The following is an 18,093-nucleotide window of genomic DNA, read 5'->3' as shown; positions in this document are numbered from 1 at the left end:
GAGGCAGTTGAGCAGACTCCAGACCGTACAAAATGCGATGGTTCGATTGATCACGGGTGCACCCAGATTTGTCTCAGGATTCTCCACTGGCTCCCTGTGAGGGAACTCATTCACTTTAAGGCGATGTGTACGGTGTTTAAAGCCCTCAAAGGTGCAGGCTCAGAATTCCTAAAATCCCTCATCAATCAGTACATTCCCAGCAGACAACTGCGCTCTGCCCAATCCAAACTTCTCACTGTTCCTCGCTATAACCAAGTAGGATGGGGCGGAAGAGGTTTCAGTTACTGTGCTGCCAGGGCCTGGAACGGCTTACCATTCCACCTGAATTTATTTTCGGAATTACTTCCATTCAGGAAGGAATTGAAAACCTGGTTATTCTCTCACTCACTGATCTGATCAGCTTTGGACACTTTTGCTTGCAGTCTAGTAGTGCTCAGCGCCACGACACCTCAGGGTAACAGAGCGCTTTATAAAATAAAATAACATAACATAACATAACTACCACCACCTGGGGTGATCCAGCGGGCTCCTTCCTGGGCGTAGTGAGGCAGTAGCAGCGGTAGAACGGCGAGAGGTGCTGGGGAGACTGCATAGCCCTCCTGGGAGCGGGGACGGTGCCTCTTTGGCGGCCTGGGGCTGAGAGGTAATAATAAAAAGAAGCAGTGCCCGAGTGCCCGGTGGTTGCGAGGAGCGGAAGGGACGGCCTTTAGGGTAGACTAGGAGGCCGGGGTGGCAGCGGAGCGGCTACGGAGAGGGCTAAGTGTGACCTGCGGAGAGGAGTTGCAGACCGAAGGGGTGGCTGACGTGACGCGGCGGGACTGCTCAGCAGTACAACTGTCCCGGTTGGGGGGCCGACAATGTCCGCAGCAAAGGTACGGAAGGAGAAGACAGTTAAGGACCTCTTCAAGTCAGCCCAGGCAAACCAGCAGGCCAAGGACATGGCGACCAGGTCTTCTCCATCGGCGACGGAGCACGTGGAGGGCAAGGACCTGATTACTAAAGCCTTCTTGGAGTCGCTCTTCACCGCCTTACGTGAGGATATTCACACCTTAAAGAAAGAGTTCGCGGACGAGATCAAGGAGGTCCGCAGAGACATGGACGGCATTGGGGAGCAAGTTGCCGACCTGGAAACCAAGAGTGACTCCAGGGACCTGGAGATAGAGGGGCTGCGCCAGGAGGTCGTTCGACTTCACGATCAGCACATGGACCTGCAGGCCCACATGGAAGACCTGGAGAATCGCTCCCGGCGCCATAACGTCCGAATCCGGGGAGTGAAAATGGCTGTCGACACCAAAGACCTCTTGGACATCACCAATGGCCTCTTCAACCCCATACTGGCCCGTTCTCCAGAAACTGAAATACGTATAGAGCGCTTTCATAGAGTGGGCCCGCCGCGCTCTCCCTCGGCTCCCCCTCCGGATATCTTGGCATGTGTGCAGGATTTTCGCACTAAGGAAGAGATTTTACAGAAAGCACGACAACTGCATCTTCTTTCCTATAAGGGGTAGTCACCAGTCTTGTATCAGGAATTGTCCGCTATCACTTTGCAAAAACTGAGGCTCTTCAAGCCAGGGGCATCTGGTGGTGGCTCCATCAGTTCAAGGGGGGAGGGGGCGTTCCGAGGGCATGGAGGTGCATGGTGTGGTAGAGCTCGGTGGTTGGTGGTTAAATATGCCAGCGACTGAACTGCGCCTTCTCACACTGAATGTGTGGGGTCCTAACAATCCAGTAAAGCGCAGGGCAGTTTTGTCGCACCTGGAGAATTCGAAAGCGGATATCTGCCTTCTCCAGGAAACGCATCTCTTGCCCAAAGATTGTCAAAGGCTGAAATCACGCCATTTCCCGATACAATTTTTTTCCTCAGCTCCCACGAAGACAGCAGGGGTTGCAATATTGGTGGCCCAACATTTCAGGGGTAAGGTACTACAGAAGGGAGCGGAAATCAAAGGGAGGCTGCTTTCTTACAGGTTCTCGCTGGGGGATGACACCTTCACCTTCACAGTCTGCTCGGTCTTTGCGCCTAATGAGGGGCAGGAGAAGTTTTTTCACCAAGCGCTCAGCGAGGCAGTGGCGTCATCTGATAGACACATTTTAATTGGGGGGGACCTCAACTTGGTCTTTGATAACCTTCTGGATAGGTCAGGACAGCGCTCCTCACAATCGGGCACCCTATCGGAGAGAGGGCGATGTAGACTGCAAGAGTTGGGGATGGTAGACCTTTGGCGGAGCTTTAACCCAGGAGTCAGTGACTACACATACTATTCTAACGCCCACACGACATACGCGCGGCTAGACTACCTATTAACTTCTACGGCGCTGGCGTCAAAGGTATAAATAGGGGCAGCGGCACTCTCAGACCATGCGCCGCTCTCTGTGGTGTTTTCCTTCCCACCCCTCACCCGCACTACGCGTTGCTGGAGACTGCGCGACACGCTACTTCATCGGAAGGACGTGGTAGGAAAAATCAGAGGGGCCATAACTGACTACCTAGCACACAATCAGGCTACAGACACTTCGCTGGCGACGCGTTGGGCGGCTCTTAAGGCAGTACTGCGGGCAAGTTTAATACCATTTCGGCAGCAGAAAATGTCCTCCCTATACGCCGGGGCCTGGTTGGACCCAGCGGACAGTGAGGCCTTCCTAGAGTCCGTTGCTCTCCCGACCTTGTCGAGAGACCAGTCGGAACTGCTGGACAGTAAGATCCGACCCGAGGAAGTGATTTCGGCAATCTCGCGCCTCAAATTAGCTAAGGCACCGGGTCCGGACGGTTTTACCGCCATTTTTTATAAAACTTTCTGCCCGCAGATAGCCCCGTTGCTGATCGCTCTTTTTAATTTGTTCTCCGACCCCGGAGCCATTCTGAGGGACCTGATGGACGCCACTATTTCCGTCATCCCCAAGTCGGGAAAGGATCGTGCACAGTGTGGAGCCTAACGGCCCATATCCCTCCTTAATGTGGACCTTAAACTCATTATACCAGCAACCTTGCTTCTTGCGTCTGGCACCGCTCATGCAAGGACTGATTGACCCAGACCAGGCGGGATTTATTCCCGAGCGTCAAACTGCCGACAATACTAAGAGAGCGCTACACTGGGTCGAACGTGCCACGAGATTGCCGGGAGAGTTCATGATGTTGGCGATCGATGCCGAGAAGGCGTTCGATTGGGCCCACTGGCCGTACCTAGAGCAAGTGCTGATAAAAGCAGGTTTGGGAGTCAGATATCGCACATGGGTTCTGAATTGCTACACTTTCCCAATGGCGACGGTGCTTGTTAACGGATGCTCTTCGCCTCGTTTTACCATCGAGCGCGGGACTAGACAGGGGTGCCCGCTTTCCCCTTTCCTCTTCGCGCTCTATATGGAACCACTGGCGCAGACACTATGGACGGACCCGAGAGTTAAGGGGATCAAAATTGGGGCGTATGTTCGTACACTCAGCTTATATGCTGACGACGTCCTTCTCTCCCTTGCCAACCCCGTAGACTCCTTGCCGGCCAGCGTAGAGATCTTAGACACGTTCGCGGCAGCATCGGGCTTCAAAGTTAATATGACAAAATCTGTGGCTCTTGACCTTTCCTTGGAGGTGCAGACTCGTGCTTTCTTGGAGGAGCGCTTCCCCTTCCTCTGGTCGCGAGAGGCAGTCCCGTATCTGGGGATACAGCTGGCAGCAACCTTGCATGACACGGTGTGCATCAACTATGCCAACCTTCGCCAAACACTTCGCACAGAACTGGGCCGCTGGCGACATCTCCCGCTATCCTGGCTGGGTCAGGTGGCCGCGGTAAAGATGACCCTTCTCCCTCAGATTCTGTATATATTCCAAGCCATTCCGCTTCGCCCTCCTGAGGGGTGGATCCGCCAAACTCAATCAGAACTTGTGCAGTTTATCTGGAACGGGAGGCGGCCCAGGATGAAGCTCCGGTTAGCAACGCTCCCCCTGAGAAAGGCGGTCTGGGGCTGCCTGACCTGTTGCTCTACTACCAGGCGACCCAACTCCGAACCCTGGTGGAATGGAGTAAATGGGAGTTGGAAAGGCACTGGCTTTTCCAAGATCAGGCGGTAGTGGGCTGCCCGCTACAGGAAGTCCCTTTCCTTCGTAGACAACACCAGCCTCCTAACCTGTATGCTTCTTATATAACGAGAGTCCCGCTAGAGGTCTGGGATCAGACTAACGTCCGGCACGATTTAGCGACCTTTCCATCCCCGCTCACGCCACTGTTGGACAACCCGTACTTTGGACCCGGTAGGGATGTTCGGGCCTTCGCTCGCTGGTGCCCTGCAGATCCTTATTTCACCTATACTCCGGAAAGGGGGTGACAGCCTTCGAGGGCTTGCGGCGGGACTATGGATTGCCGGAAACGGAGAGACTCCGGTATTTACAGGCGCCTCATTGGGCACTTAATCCCCAGGTCCGGGAAGGGGCGGATTGGAAGCTTAGCCGGTATGAATACTGGCTTATTACACGGACGACGGACAAGCGACTCATACCGGACCTGCACCGCATGTTACTGGATTGGTATTCCCACGTCTATAACGCAGGAAGGTCGCGAATGGGAGAGAGAACTAGGACGGGGTCTGAGCAATAAGGAGTGGGAGGACATCTGTTACCGAGCCCGACATTCCGCTTATCATATGGGACTGACGGACACTCTCACTAAACTGGTGACGTACTGGTACTATACGCCTGAGAGGCTACATGAGATGGACCACACCAGGGACGCGTCCTGCTGGAGGGGTTGCGGGGAGAGGGGCACATTGACACATCTCCTGTGGGACTGTACACACATTCAGGGTTATTGGAAGTCGATCCTCGATGAGATAGCAGAGCACTTTGAAACGGACATCCCGAGATTCCAGGCATATGTTCTTCTGGGGCTCCCCAACGCCATCACTTACCCTATGAGAGCGCGCAGGGGCCGGCTAATTGCGATAGCATTGGGCTCTGCCATTCAGAACATACTGGCTTTGTGGCGCACCTCACATGTCCCTACTTTTCAGGGTTGGTTGGGCTGTCTCTGGTCAGACTTGGGTATGGAAAAACTGTCCCTGGTTATGGCGGGGGAGGGAGCTAAGTATGCGGAGTTATGGCAGCCCTTCTTGTCTCTGTTGGCGACTGAATTCAGGGAGGTGACATGCCCACTATACTTGCGGTTGCTGCGCTTATCGCAGCCTGACACCTAAATTGTGCTGGTATGTTTGGATGGATGAATATTGTGGGACCGTGGACCTGGAACGGGGGGGAAGAGAGGGGGTAGGCTGGGGGGTGGTTCGGGAATGGGGAGGTTGGGGGGGGGGGTGATTGTTTCTTGTTTGGACTCTTTGAATAGTGGGCCTGGCCCAGCAACGGTACTGCGTATATAAGGAGACTTATGGGCCGGGTGGGCTCATTCTAAGGATGTACCCTGATTATTTTGCTGGAGACCTTGTTAGCATTGTCTATGCTTTATATGATGGGCATGTTATGCTTTGTGATCGAGCCAATGTTTCAATAAACAAATTTAATACTAAAGAGTGGAGTGATATCCTCCACCGTGCCTCTGCGAGCAGCACCTCCAGCAAAGAATTTCTTCTTAAAATTGCACATTATTGGTACTATACACCAGCCAGGGTTGCCCAGTGTAAGAGGGGAAGCAACAAGGCCTGCTGGCATCAATGCAGTCAACTTGGTATCTTACGCACCTCCTTTGGCATTGCCCTGAAATAATAAAGGTCCAGGCGGCAGAAAAATGAAATATATGATACTGATATCCCTCGATTTCTGAGCTATATCCTACTGGGCCCTTTCAAAACCCTTGAGATACCCCCTAAGATTCACCAATGCATCGTCATCACATTTGTACTTGAAGCCGCCAGGCAACTCCTGGTCTCTCGATGGGGTTCAGACAAAATCCTGAGACTTGATTGGTTGCACAAACTGTGGGAACTAATGGGTATGGAAAAACTGACAGCGGTCGTGACTAGTATGTTAATGCAGTTTGATAAGACATGGGGGTCTTGCATACAATACCTTTCAGATGAATTCAGAGAATTGACCTGCTCGACTTATTTGCTTATCCTTCACCTGACACACCCCAATGACTCAGCTGGCTGACCTCCCATGTGACTGGATGCCCCTCGCCTCCTCATATCCCTCCTCCTCATTTGATGAGGGTTGCTATGCTCTCCGATGAATGTCACCCCCCTTCCCTACCTCTATAGACCTGCACCCTCTCCCCTTTTTTTTTTCAAGACTCCTTCCCTCTGAAATGTCCCTTGATTGTTCTGCCTGTTCTAGTTCATTTATTAGTCCTCACAGGCCAGTGGTTGTAGGTAAGAAGATTGCTATTCTATCTGTATAAACTCAATAAAAAGATGTAAACCATAAAAGTGCATCATTTTAAGGATTAAATATGCTTTCTGGTCCTTCGGAAATGTTTTTTACACCCTACTATTTGAAAATGTGCGTAACGCTAGCCCCCTTTTAAATTATGTATATGAAATGCAATGTTTTTTCTAAAAATAATGTAAACATTGCATATGATGCAGACTTAATGAAAATAATTCAGTTAAGATCATAACACTCTTACCTCAGAACAGAAATCAACAGAATTAGAGATCTTGTATATGTTTAATTACCTGAAGCAACATCATTTAATTTTTACTGCTTTTCAAAGACTGACAATTTATTTATGTATTTATTTGCGGGTTTGTATAGCGCTTGAATCGACTCCATGAGGAGTATCTCTGCGCTTAGGAGCCAAGGACATGAGAGAACAGAGTGTTAGCGGTGGGATCTAGATCTGATTACTAAACAGCAGGGTTTTAAGTTGTTTTATGAATTTTAAATGCTCTGAGCATTGTCTGAGGGACAAGGGGAGTTTGTTCCATAGTAAGGGACCCGTAATGGATAAAGCTTTACCGCCATGTCTTGCCTTTCTGGCACGGGGTACCACCAGAAGACGTTGGTCGCTGGATCTGAGAGAGCGGGTGGGAATGTATGGGGTAAATTTCTTTACCAGGTATGCGGGCCCATGTCCGTTGAGGCATCTCTGTATTCGACAGCATATTTTTAACTTCGTTCTCTGCCGGATTGAGAGCCAGTGCAGTTGGTCCAGAAGAGGTTGAGATGCTGTTCTAGGGGGAACTTTTAGGACTACGCGGGCCGCTGTATTCTGGATAACTTGTAGTTTATCCCACACACCCTTGTTAGCAGAAAGTAGTAGGCCATTGCAGTAGTCGATTCGACTTAACACTAGTGCCTGTACCAGAGTTTTCCGAAACGAATCTGGGAGCAGGGAAAAAACTTTGCGCAACAGGCTAATGGTATGGAAACAGGAGCTTATAACAAAGTTGCTGTGTTGCTTCAGTGATAAATCTTGGTCTAGCTTTATCCCTAGATTTTTAACAACCTGTTTGGGTTCTGGAGCCGTTCCTAGGTCTTGTGGCTACCAGTCTGGGGACCATAGCATTTTGGCCTCCCCGAATAACATGACTTCTGCTTTGTTAACATTGCATTGGAGGCAGTTGATGGACATCCATTGTGCTATAGCCTTCATGCCAGATGAAAAGGAGCGGATTACTTCAGTGGAGAGGGTTTTGAAAGGGAAGAGGAGCTGTGTGTCATCCGCATATGACACTGGAATGAAGCCATAGGTGCGCATCACTCTTGCCGGGGTGCCACGTAGATGTTAAAAAGGGTTGGGCTCAGACATGAGCCCTGTGGCATCCCTTTTGAAATCTCCACCTCCTCTGAACGGTAGGCACCCATGGTGACACTCTGGGTTCGATTAGTTAAAACGCTCTTTAGCCAGGCGAGGTCTTTGTTCTTTATGCCAATGTTAGCTAACCGGTTAATTAAGATGGTATGTGACACGGTGTCGAACGCTGCCGGCAGGTCTAATAGTACCAGGATGACGGCATAGCCTTTGTCCTGGTACATGTGCAGATCGTCCGTGACAGATAGAAGGGTGGACTCAGTACTATGCTTTGGTCTGAACCCAGATTGTGAATAGTCCAGGTCGCCAGCAAGTTCAATGTATTTGGACAGATGATGGTTAGCATATTTTTCAATCAATTTCCCTAAGAATGGCAGTAGGGAAATGGGCCTAAGATAGGTGAGTTTGGTCCAAGGTGTGGCAGTATTTTTCCAAATTGGTCTGAACAAGGCTCGTTTCCAATTCTTGAGGACGTTACCTGTGGTTAGTGACATATTCACGAGTCTCTGAATTACGGGGCATAGTTCTTCAGTTAGAATGGGCATAATTCTAGCTGGAATTGTATTATCTGGGCTTCCACTCTTGATGTGTGTGGATAGCGATGATACCTCCTCTATAGTAAGGAGGGGGAAACAGTCTAGGGTATGTGTAAACATTTTCAATTAGAGGAAGTGACGGAATCGTACCATATGCCTTGTTGGAGTTGGTTATTTTCTCGTATATTATGTCAATTTTCTTGGTAAAGAACTGGGAGATATCATCACATAACTGTTGTGATGATGATTCTGAGCTTTCACTAGCCAGAAGGTTTATGAATGTTTGTAGGATTTGGTACAGAACCCTAGGAGAGTTTCCTGCAGCAGTAATTTGGGATGTGATGTGCGTTTTACGTGCTGTACGGATGGCTTTATGATAAGTAGATAGAGAGCTCCAATAACGTTTCTTGTCGTCAAGCTGGTGGGACGATCTCCATCTTTTTTCCAATTTTCTAGCAGCTTGTTTTAGCGTTCTCAGCTCTTCAGAGAACCAAACTTCTTGTTTGTAAGCTGGTCGGGATTTAAACAGTTTTTCAGGGGCTATGTGATCTATGGCTGTCCTGGTTGCCCTTTCAAATTTCTTGAGGGCGGTGTCAACGTACTCAGAGGAAGTGATGGAGGATTCCACAAACATCTCTTTAAATGAGATTTTGTTGATTTTGTGCCATTGTCTTCGTTTGTTGGGCAGAGAGATGGGGCCTGGGGGTGGGGGGGAGGGGGAGATTTAAAATGGGAGGTGTGGAATTCAATGACAAAGTGGTCTGTCCACTTAAATTCTGTAGGGGGCAGGCAGAGGACCGAAGGGGAATTGGACAGGACCAGATCTAAGGTGTGGCCTGCTTGGTGGGTTGGCTGTTATTTCGTTGTATTAATCCCAATAGGGACAGGTCAGTCAGTAAATTCGCTGTGCACATTAAAATCTCCTACTAATAAAAATTCACTGTCGTGATTTACAAATGGGGCAAGTATTTCAATCAGTGTGTTAGAGAAGTTAGTGCATGGTCCAGGAGGGCGGTACACCAGCGCTCCCAGTCGACTTTCCTTGGGAGAAGGTGTTATTTTGTAGATCAATAATTCTAAATCAGGAGTGCTAAGTTCTTCTAATATGTTGATGCCAATTTCTTGTTTATAAACAATCGCAATCCCTCCACCTGTTTTTATGGGGCGATCTAATCTGATTATCTTGTAGCCCATCGGGATACTTAAAGTTATGGCTGGGGTCGAGTGGGGTTTTATCCATGTCTCAGTTAAAAAGCATAAGTAGGGTTCTCTGGAAGAGATTAGATCCCATACCTCTGCTGTGTGCTTAGATAGTGATCTAATATTACAGAGGAGATTCTTGTATATCATACAAGGCTCAGTGCCATCATTGTTAACAGGGGTGATCAGGTGTTGATTTGTGTAGGTAGAATGGCTAATGTTCTCTTTAAGGATGTTAAACTGAGTGTGGCAATGACAGCAGGAGAACGGACCCTCTACATAAGCGTTTTCCCAGCTTATGCATCCCTGTAATGGTTTATCCCTCAGTTTAGGGAGTACCTGTGAAGGGTAGGTTATCCGCCTAGTGTAGGGCAGATCCAGGTTCGCATATATAGCCCCCATGGCCTTTGGCCTCGTCCGGACGCAGACGGGTTGGTCTTTGGCTCATCTTCGGCGCGTACTTAGGCACCCCCCCTGCGCGCAACCGCTGCGCGCTATTGCTGACGAGTGGCTAAATAGCCCTTTGTGCTTAAAGGCTAGAGCGCTAACCGCTCGACTCAACTCTCAGGAAGTGCCTGGGCGTGTCTCTCTGGCTCTTACCTGTCCCGCCCTCCGCTCAACGGTATTGGATTCCGAGTCACACCAGGGCGGGCAGGCTGCAACACTGAGCAGAGACTTCCTAAATGAGCCTTAATGCCCTTGGCAGCTCCGAAAATGATCGTGAATGCACAGAGGGAGAGGGTGAGTGTATTCAAATTATTAATCAATTCTAACACATAAGTGAAATTAAAAATTCGTAATCAATTTTTAAAAGCGTGAGTTTTTCAGAAGAGATCCACAAAGCCAGCAGAGTATTCTGCTCTGCAAATGTTTACCTGGCGCCAAGCGGGGGTCGGGAGACACTGCCACTGTCTGCCTTTACCGCGATCCGCCTTGCCTCCTCGCAGCCTAAATAGCCCTTTGTGCTTAAAGGCTAGAGCGCTAACCGCTCGACTCAACTCTCAGGAAGTGCCTGGGCGTGTCTCTCTGGCTCTTACCTGGCCCGCCCTCCGCTCAACGGTATTGGATACCGAGTCGGACCGGGGCGGGCAGGCTGCAACACTGAGCAGAGACTTCCTAAATGAGCCTTAATGCCACTGGCAGCTCCGAAAATGATCGTGAATGCACAGAGGGTGAGGGTGAGTGTATTAAAATTATTAAACAATTCTAACACAGAAGTGAAAATAAAAATTCGTAATCAATTTTTAAAAGCGTGACAGAGTTTTTCAGAAGAGATCTACAAAGCCAGCAGAGTATTCTGCTCTGCAAATGTTTACCTGGCGCCAAGCGGGGTCGGGAGACACTCCCACTGTATGCCTTTACAATGTGGAATGTCAACAAACCCTGACCTCATCGCTATTTTGGACAGGGAAAACTGAGTGGATCACTGGATTCCAGAAGTAAACCACTAAAATGGCACACTGTTTCCAGAGTTAAAACACTGCAATACTGTTCTCACGTAAACCACTAGTTATTAGGTTGCAGATTCATTTACAATACCATGATATTAACAGAGTTGAGAAAATCCAATGATCATTTTAGTTTCAGGAAATGATAACAAATTATGATAGATGATTTTCAGTTATGCTTGCCCAATTTCCTTTCATGAATTGCATTTTCCTGATAATTTATTTTTCGTTGTGGCCCCTACGCTTCCTTAAACTACTCATGACAACATTTGGGTCCATAAAAGCAAGGTGTAACTTAACATAATATGATACAAGACCAGCCAAAAGATAAGCTATCCATTTCGTTTCAAGCTTCCATTTATTGCCAACCAATCATTTATTTTCCTCAATGTGATCAGTTTTCATTTTCATCTGCTTTGTTTGGATCCTTCATTCTAGCTCAAATATGTCACACAGCATAGGGCCCTTGCTAAACACTGCTCTGGCTGGTCTAGCAAGCTCATGCTCATGAGAGGTCTTAGCCTCATCCACAGTTATCACCAACAACAGTTACTCTTAACTCCTAACTCCTGCACAATGTCACTACATTGTGGTGTTACATTTGCATTTATGAGGGCAAAGAACCTGTTTCCCACAAATAACCTGATTTGAGTATGTTGATATGTTTACCTCAAACCAAATACTAGTTGCCTATTAAATGGCCTTACTGATGATGAATGCTGACCAACTCAAACCTCATTCATAGTGACTGATTCAATTATTTTCTACCCTTTCATCCCAAGCAAACAATAAAAAGCAACGCATTCCCATTGATTTTCGTTTTTGTTTAGTTGACCTTGTGATATGACGGACGCTAAAATATACCAAATGCAGCATTTCCACAAATGAACACTGCAAGATTGAAAACTATACAACAACAAACCTTTAGGATTTAGGGATGGTGATATAATATTCAGCCGAAATTCATAATAATTTGAGGCCAAAGAAATGCCACTTGATCAGCACACCTCAAGATGGAACCAAGAACTGCTGAGACTCCAAAGCGTTTCTGAAAGTGGTGAAGATGTATATGGCTCACCTTTCAATTCTTTTACCGGATACTACATACATGTGTCACCCAGACAATCGTGCCAGCAAGCTGTGTTTCAAGGTTGGGGCTTGCACCCAGTGTTAAATAAAATGTTAGTCATCGATTTAGATTGCTGATTTACCAAATTGTCCTTGTAAGTGTGACAGAGGGCAGTCTAGTAAGTGATTATCTACTCAGTGCACAAATTCCAAATTAATGTTTGCCCAGGACAAAAATGGATATGGTGTATATATAGGTCCTTTTTTGAAGCGGGGGGGCGAGGGGGGTTGTTGGGGGGGGGGGGGGGGGGGCTAAAGATAATTAATAAACTGAAATTGAACAATACAACTTTAAACCCACAAGGAGAATTCCCCTTCGTTCATCTCCAGAGTGTGAAGGGATGTTAGTTGACAGGGTCCTGTCCTCAAATACCATCTCACGAACATGCAAGTTCCAGTGCCTGTATTGCTTTGCAAGCAATGAGGCGGCTTTACACTACAATCACCTGTACTCTAGACAGATCACGGAAAAAGGCACTGTCCAAAATATGTGATAAAGAAACACATATTTCTAACTAAATGCAAGCATGGAGGGAGCTTTAATAGGACTATTCTGGCCAAAGCTGGTTGTACATGTCTTCGTTCAATGAACATTAATTTCCAAGAGCTCAACATTTACATAACCTGGCTGTGCATTTCATGAACTAGACAAAATGAAATAAATAGATTAAAACAAGTAAATTTCCTGAAAGCCCATACCATGCTTCCTTCATTATTGCCAACCATAGTGTTGTAGCTTCCAGTTATCCTTCGCAGTTCAGAAACTTCAAAAGTAACATCCAAGCCATTTGGAAGAGCATCATTTCCTTAAGAGAAAAAAAGTAAGTAATTATTATTAAAAAAGTAAGTAATTATTATTAAAAAACTAAGTAATTATTTAAAAACATCTCAGTGCATAGGAAGCCTTAACGCTCTAACACCATTAAAAGTGACAGTCCTAATTCAGGGATTGAAAATGTTCTCAATCTATGGTTATCAATCCACAGACCAAATGCTCAGCAAGAATCAGTTTATTCCTGCAATCTAAACGCGGACACTGGCCTTGGACTTCTTTCCCAAGTCCCCCATAACAGCAGCAAATGTTATAGGCACCATTGCTAAATCATGAAAAATCAACACTTTTTTTAATCTCTTATGGAACAAATGCGGATGCTTGAGTTCAAGCCTTCAAGTTTCCCCCATTTTCTTTGAGTGGAACCACTAACCCAAAAGTAGTTTCAAGACCTATGGCATCACGTATTGTACAATCCACAAAAAAGATCTCTGCACTGCATGTGCTGAAATGCATATATACCTGGGCTGGGCTGCTGCAACCGTCAAGGGATACTGAAAGGTACAAGGGATGCAGGTAACTGTAAACACCTGCAAACAGCAAAGGAACACTACTGAAACGGTGCAATCATAGCACCCGTTACGCTGTGCACCTCATCCTTATGTATTTATCACTAAATCCTATAGCACATCAGTTTCAGGTAGCACAGTAGAAGTATCCTTGTGTGTTGTGCATAAGTAAAGGAAACTCTCTTGTGTATGGAGGGATTCAGGCTTAACTGAACCGCACAGCCTAACTCGCCTATAACAAAGATACTCCTGCATGACTAATTTGCAGTCTCATGCTTTTTAGTAGGTATAGTTTGAAAATTGCATTGGTATTCTAATCTACAGCTAAGAAAGAAGTATTGATTTGAAGGTAGGTACTGACTAATGATTTGATGGAAGAAAATAAGACATAAGACTGAAGACGGAACAGATACAGACATAGGAAAACTGTGAAGAAAGTTGATGTCCCACCTTTGGTCACAAAACTTGCCTCGGCTTCCTCTTTTATTCGGTAAGCCAATACTGAAGTCATTTTCTCTTGCCCAACAGCCCCACATAGGCAGCACAGAGGGCTGCTAATCATATTAAACATTTTCTGCCAGTTAATGTAAGGACTGATAACGTGGCACAAAACATGTATTGAAAACCAACTAAAATTATGGTTAAATAGTTACACGTACGTACGCTCCTTTAGTCACAAGGTCAGATTAGACGGTTGATGCATAAAACAGGGGTGAGGAATTAAGTGTTACTATTTTATATGCTGGGACTGTGGACCCTCTTGGCTGCCTTAATGGGACAGTAGGTGGCTGTATGCATGTGGAAACTATTTCATTCTCATTTAACAAGCATTTGCAATGCAATAGGTCTCGCAATAGGAAAGTTTAAGCTATTGGTATTGTAAATGACAATTTTTTTATTTATGTTTTGTTTTTGAAAATAGCGAAATTAATAGCTTTGTCATTAACAATGCCAAAAGTTATAACTTTCGCAAATGTGACACCTATAGCATTTGTAATGCAATATGTGTTGTATTTACATGACTTACATTTATTGATATTGCAAATAACAATGGCTTTTAATTTTTTTTATGAATTAATACTTAACTAAAAGTTATTGTAATTTATAATGGCAATAGCTTAAACATTTATAAATAACATTTGTGAAGATTATGTTCAGTGTATTTTATTGTGACGAAAATCCAAGAACAGAAGTGAAATATTAACATCTTTTTGTTACATTTGTAATAAAGCTTGAAACATTGAGAGAACATATTTGAACCAGTTGTTGTTGAATGGTTGCACAGATTGATGCTGTGGTGGCGATGAGGGATGTTGTGATGGCGAACGAGTGATGCTGTGAACTATGCTATGCTTTGTTGTGTTTTGTTATGCTATGCTATGTTTTGTTGTGGTTTGCTATGTTTTGCCATGCTATGCTTTGTTTTGTTATGTTATGCTATGTTTTGTTATGTTATGCTATGTTTTGTTATGTTATGCTATGTTTTGTTATGTTATGCTATGTTTTGTTATGTTATGCTATGTTTTGTTATGATATGCTATGTTTTGTTATGTTATGCTATGTTTTGTTATGTTATGCTATGTTTTGTTATGTTATGCTATGTTTTGTTCAGCTATGTTTCATTGTGTTTTGTTATGCTATGCTAGGTTTTGTTATACTATGCTATGTTTTGTTTTGCTATGCTTTGTTATGTTATGCTATGCTTTGTTTTGTTATGCTATGTTTTGTTATGGTATGCTATGTTTTGCTGTGTTCTGTTATGCCATGTTTTGTTTTGCTATCCTATGCTTTGTTTTGTTATGCTATGCTATGTTTTGCTATCCAATGCTTTTTTTGTTTTGCTATGCTGTGCCGTTTTTGTTATGCTAGGTTTTGTTATGCTATGCTGGTGAGGGGGTGTGAGGGTGTGTGTGAGGGTGAGTGTGAGGGTGAGGGGGTGTGTGAGGGTGAGGGGGTGTGTGAGGGTGAGGGGGTGTGTGAGGGTGTGTGAGGGTGAGGGTGTGTGAGGGTGAGGGTGTGTGAGGGTGAGGGTGTGAGGGGGTGTGGGGGTGTGAGGTGGTGGACGTGTGCTGCCTATGCGAGATCAAAAAAGATCAGCACATGAAAGGAAAATCGAAAAAAAAAATACTACAACACAGGGCCTTTTACATTCTCTGGTACTGGAGACAATGCTTAAAAATGCTCTGTTCTCTGAAATAAATAAAACGTCTGTTTGGGGAGATGGGATAAAAAAATCCTCCAGGCTGTATGCTTTTATTTTTGCAGCAAGCTTATATCGATTTCACGTGCAGGTATACTGCGGGATTGTCTCTCGATACAAAATACACATTTATAAGAGGGATACAGCGCGAGGGTCAACCTGAACCAAGAGAGGGGATGAAAAGCGCTTTTTTTAAAGAGCAATCTGATGGAGGTTGTGGGTCTGCGTGAGCGTGTGTGTGTGTGCATCCTGTACATGTGTCTAGTAATTCCATTTTCTATTGGTGAAGTAGAGGAGCAAAGACAATCGCTGCCTGCACGCACAGAGCCATCGCAGCACTGCAGAGGCAGAGATGCCATTTGGGAAACCAGGGCTGCTCTGCCCCTCCACACAGACAGCAGCATCCCCTCCTGCCAGCCTTCTGTGGAGCATCTCCTCTGCCAGTGCCATTCCAACCCCCCATCAGCCACGCACCTGCCAGCACGGATTCTGAATGCTGAACAAAACATGTGCCAAACACCGCAGTTTGACGTATTTCTGTGATTTTGTTTTTGACCATTAGTCCAATGAGAGCCAGCCCTGTGGGAAGAGGCAGGGGGGGGTGTCGCCGTGACTAAGGGCGAAGTGGGAGGGGCATACACAACAGACAGAAAAGACGCTCTCATGTGTATTTGCCTGCCAGTACCTCGGTTCCTCTCCCTTCCTGTTGTACCTCACAGCCGATGCATATGCAACAAGCTCGAGGAGTGGTGGGGAAAACCCCCCCCCCACGACTGATCTGAGGCCGCACATAACTGCGTGACTCGAGGATTTTTTTGGCTGAGGAACCCCAGGCGCACTAGCGGAGTGCTCGGCCCGGGGTCCCTCTTGGAAGGAAACACCGAAAATCCCATTAGGAACCCCTGCCCCGGGCAGGAAACAGGTGAGCCTAATCACACTGAGAGGGAGGTGGGTGGTGGGTGGCAATTGGCATGAACCCGCACTTTGCAGACCACACTCTCTGGAGAGACCCCGAGCGCACCTCCTAGGTGCTCGGTCTGGGGAGACTCCAGAGACCCCAGAGACAGACCTTTGGCTCATACTACGAGCCGGACAAGCCCCGCGAAAAAGTTCATGAGCCCCCAGGCGCACCGGACGGTGCGCGGCCAGGGGGCACGCTTAAGGATTGGCCCATAGACCTCAGAGGCGCACAGGGATTGGCCCACAACTCTCGGAGGAAGACCAATAACAATCGAGGCAAGACGACATTGGCAGTAAAAAGCGAGCCCCCAGGCGCACAGGACTGTGCTCGGCCAGGGGGCACGCGAGTGATTTCAGCAAAAGAAGGGGGCTATAAACACACCCCCAGTCTCCAGCAGAAGAGAAATCGGTAAAACACACGTGAGCCCCTGTGCTCACGTGTGTTTTACCGATTTCTCTTCTGCTGGAGACTGGGGGTGTGCTTATAGCCCCCTTCTTTTGCTGAAATCACTCGCGTGCCCCCTGGCCGAGCACAGTCCTGTGCGCCTGGGGGCTCGCTTTTAACTGCCAATGTCGTCTTGCCTCGTTTGTTATTGGTCTTCCTCCGAGAGTTGTGGGCCAATCCCTGTGCGCCTCTGAGGTCAAAAAGTTGTGGGCCAATCCCTGTGCGCCTCTGAGGTCAAAAAGACCCGCGAGACACGGCTTCTTGTGCAATGCAAAACAAACTTCTAACAAGTATAGACGCTGTCCCTGGATCTGCGGCTCGTGCCCACAACCGGCCGGGGAGGAGACGGGGGTGGGGGCGCGAGGGCTGCTCGCGCATGCGCTGTCCCTGGATCTGCCGCCGTAGTTAAGGGAATGCTGCGAGACTCATGTGGCATATGGAGGGGGCTACTAACTCGTGCAGCAGCCACCACTGCGGGACGAGAGGAGTCTGACAGACCCGGTTTGTGGGGTGGGGATGGGGGGGCGTGGCGTGTGTGTGTGTGTGTGCGTCTTTGCGCTCGTGTGTGTCTGTGTGTTATCCACTTTCTCGTAATGTGGGACAGGAGATGTGCACGGCGTGTGGGTGAACGTGCGCGCTCACATGGGGAAATCGCCTGCGCTTTCTCATCCCCTGTCTCACATATACAGGAAGTGAGTAACAAAAGATGCTTCGCTGGACGCAGTGCTTCGCACTGCTTACACCAGCTCGACCTAAAAAACAGGAACATGAAGAAGAATTTAGTTAGTAAGGCAGCTACATGTTTTAAAGCACATTTTATTTTCTAATTGATTTTTAATATTCTGGATATTGTTAGACCGGTCAGCCTTAGGACTGTCTTCCCTCAAAAGTTTTGCCTTCCTCGCCTTATTTGTGCAGATCTCGAATTTGCTGTCTTAGGCCACTGCCAATCAGTATGAAAGTGCATGTGGTCGCGCCTTAAAGAATGGTAACATCAGCTAATCCCCTATAGGCTATTACAGTGATACTACATGTACTCAGTGACTATAAATTAAATGCTACTTGGGGCCTACAGCACTGATTGTGTCACCCATTTCCGTAGCAATTTAAACAGGTCTCAAGTCTGTCATTGCAGCCTGTG

At 47.1% G+C, this 18,093-nt stretch overlaps 1 protein-coding gene across 1 annotated transcript in view; it reads right to left on the bottom strand.

Moving 5' to 3' along the window:
• SAMM50 (SAMM50 sorting and assembly machinery component) overlaps positions 1-18,093 on the bottom strand; it is a 199,078-nt gene that overhangs the window by 123,862 nt on the left and 57,123 nt on the right. Inside the window, exon 5 of the mRNA XM_086952726.1 lies at positions 12,706-12,812. Within this exon, the coding sequence (XP_086808852.1) occupies positions 12,706-12,812 (107 nt within the window). The remainder of the gene's footprint in view (positions 1-12,705; positions 12,813-18,093) is intronic.

Source organism: Lissotriton vulgaris, chromosome 1_2 (assembly GCF_964263255.1).
Source record: "Lissotriton vulgaris chromosome 1_2, aLisVul1.2, whole genome shotgun sequence".
Taxonomy (NCBI): domain Eukaryota; kingdom Metazoa; phylum Chordata; class Amphibia; order Caudata; family Salamandridae; genus Lissotriton; species Lissotriton vulgaris.
This window is presented reverse-complemented; position numbering and strand designations above follow the sequence as displayed.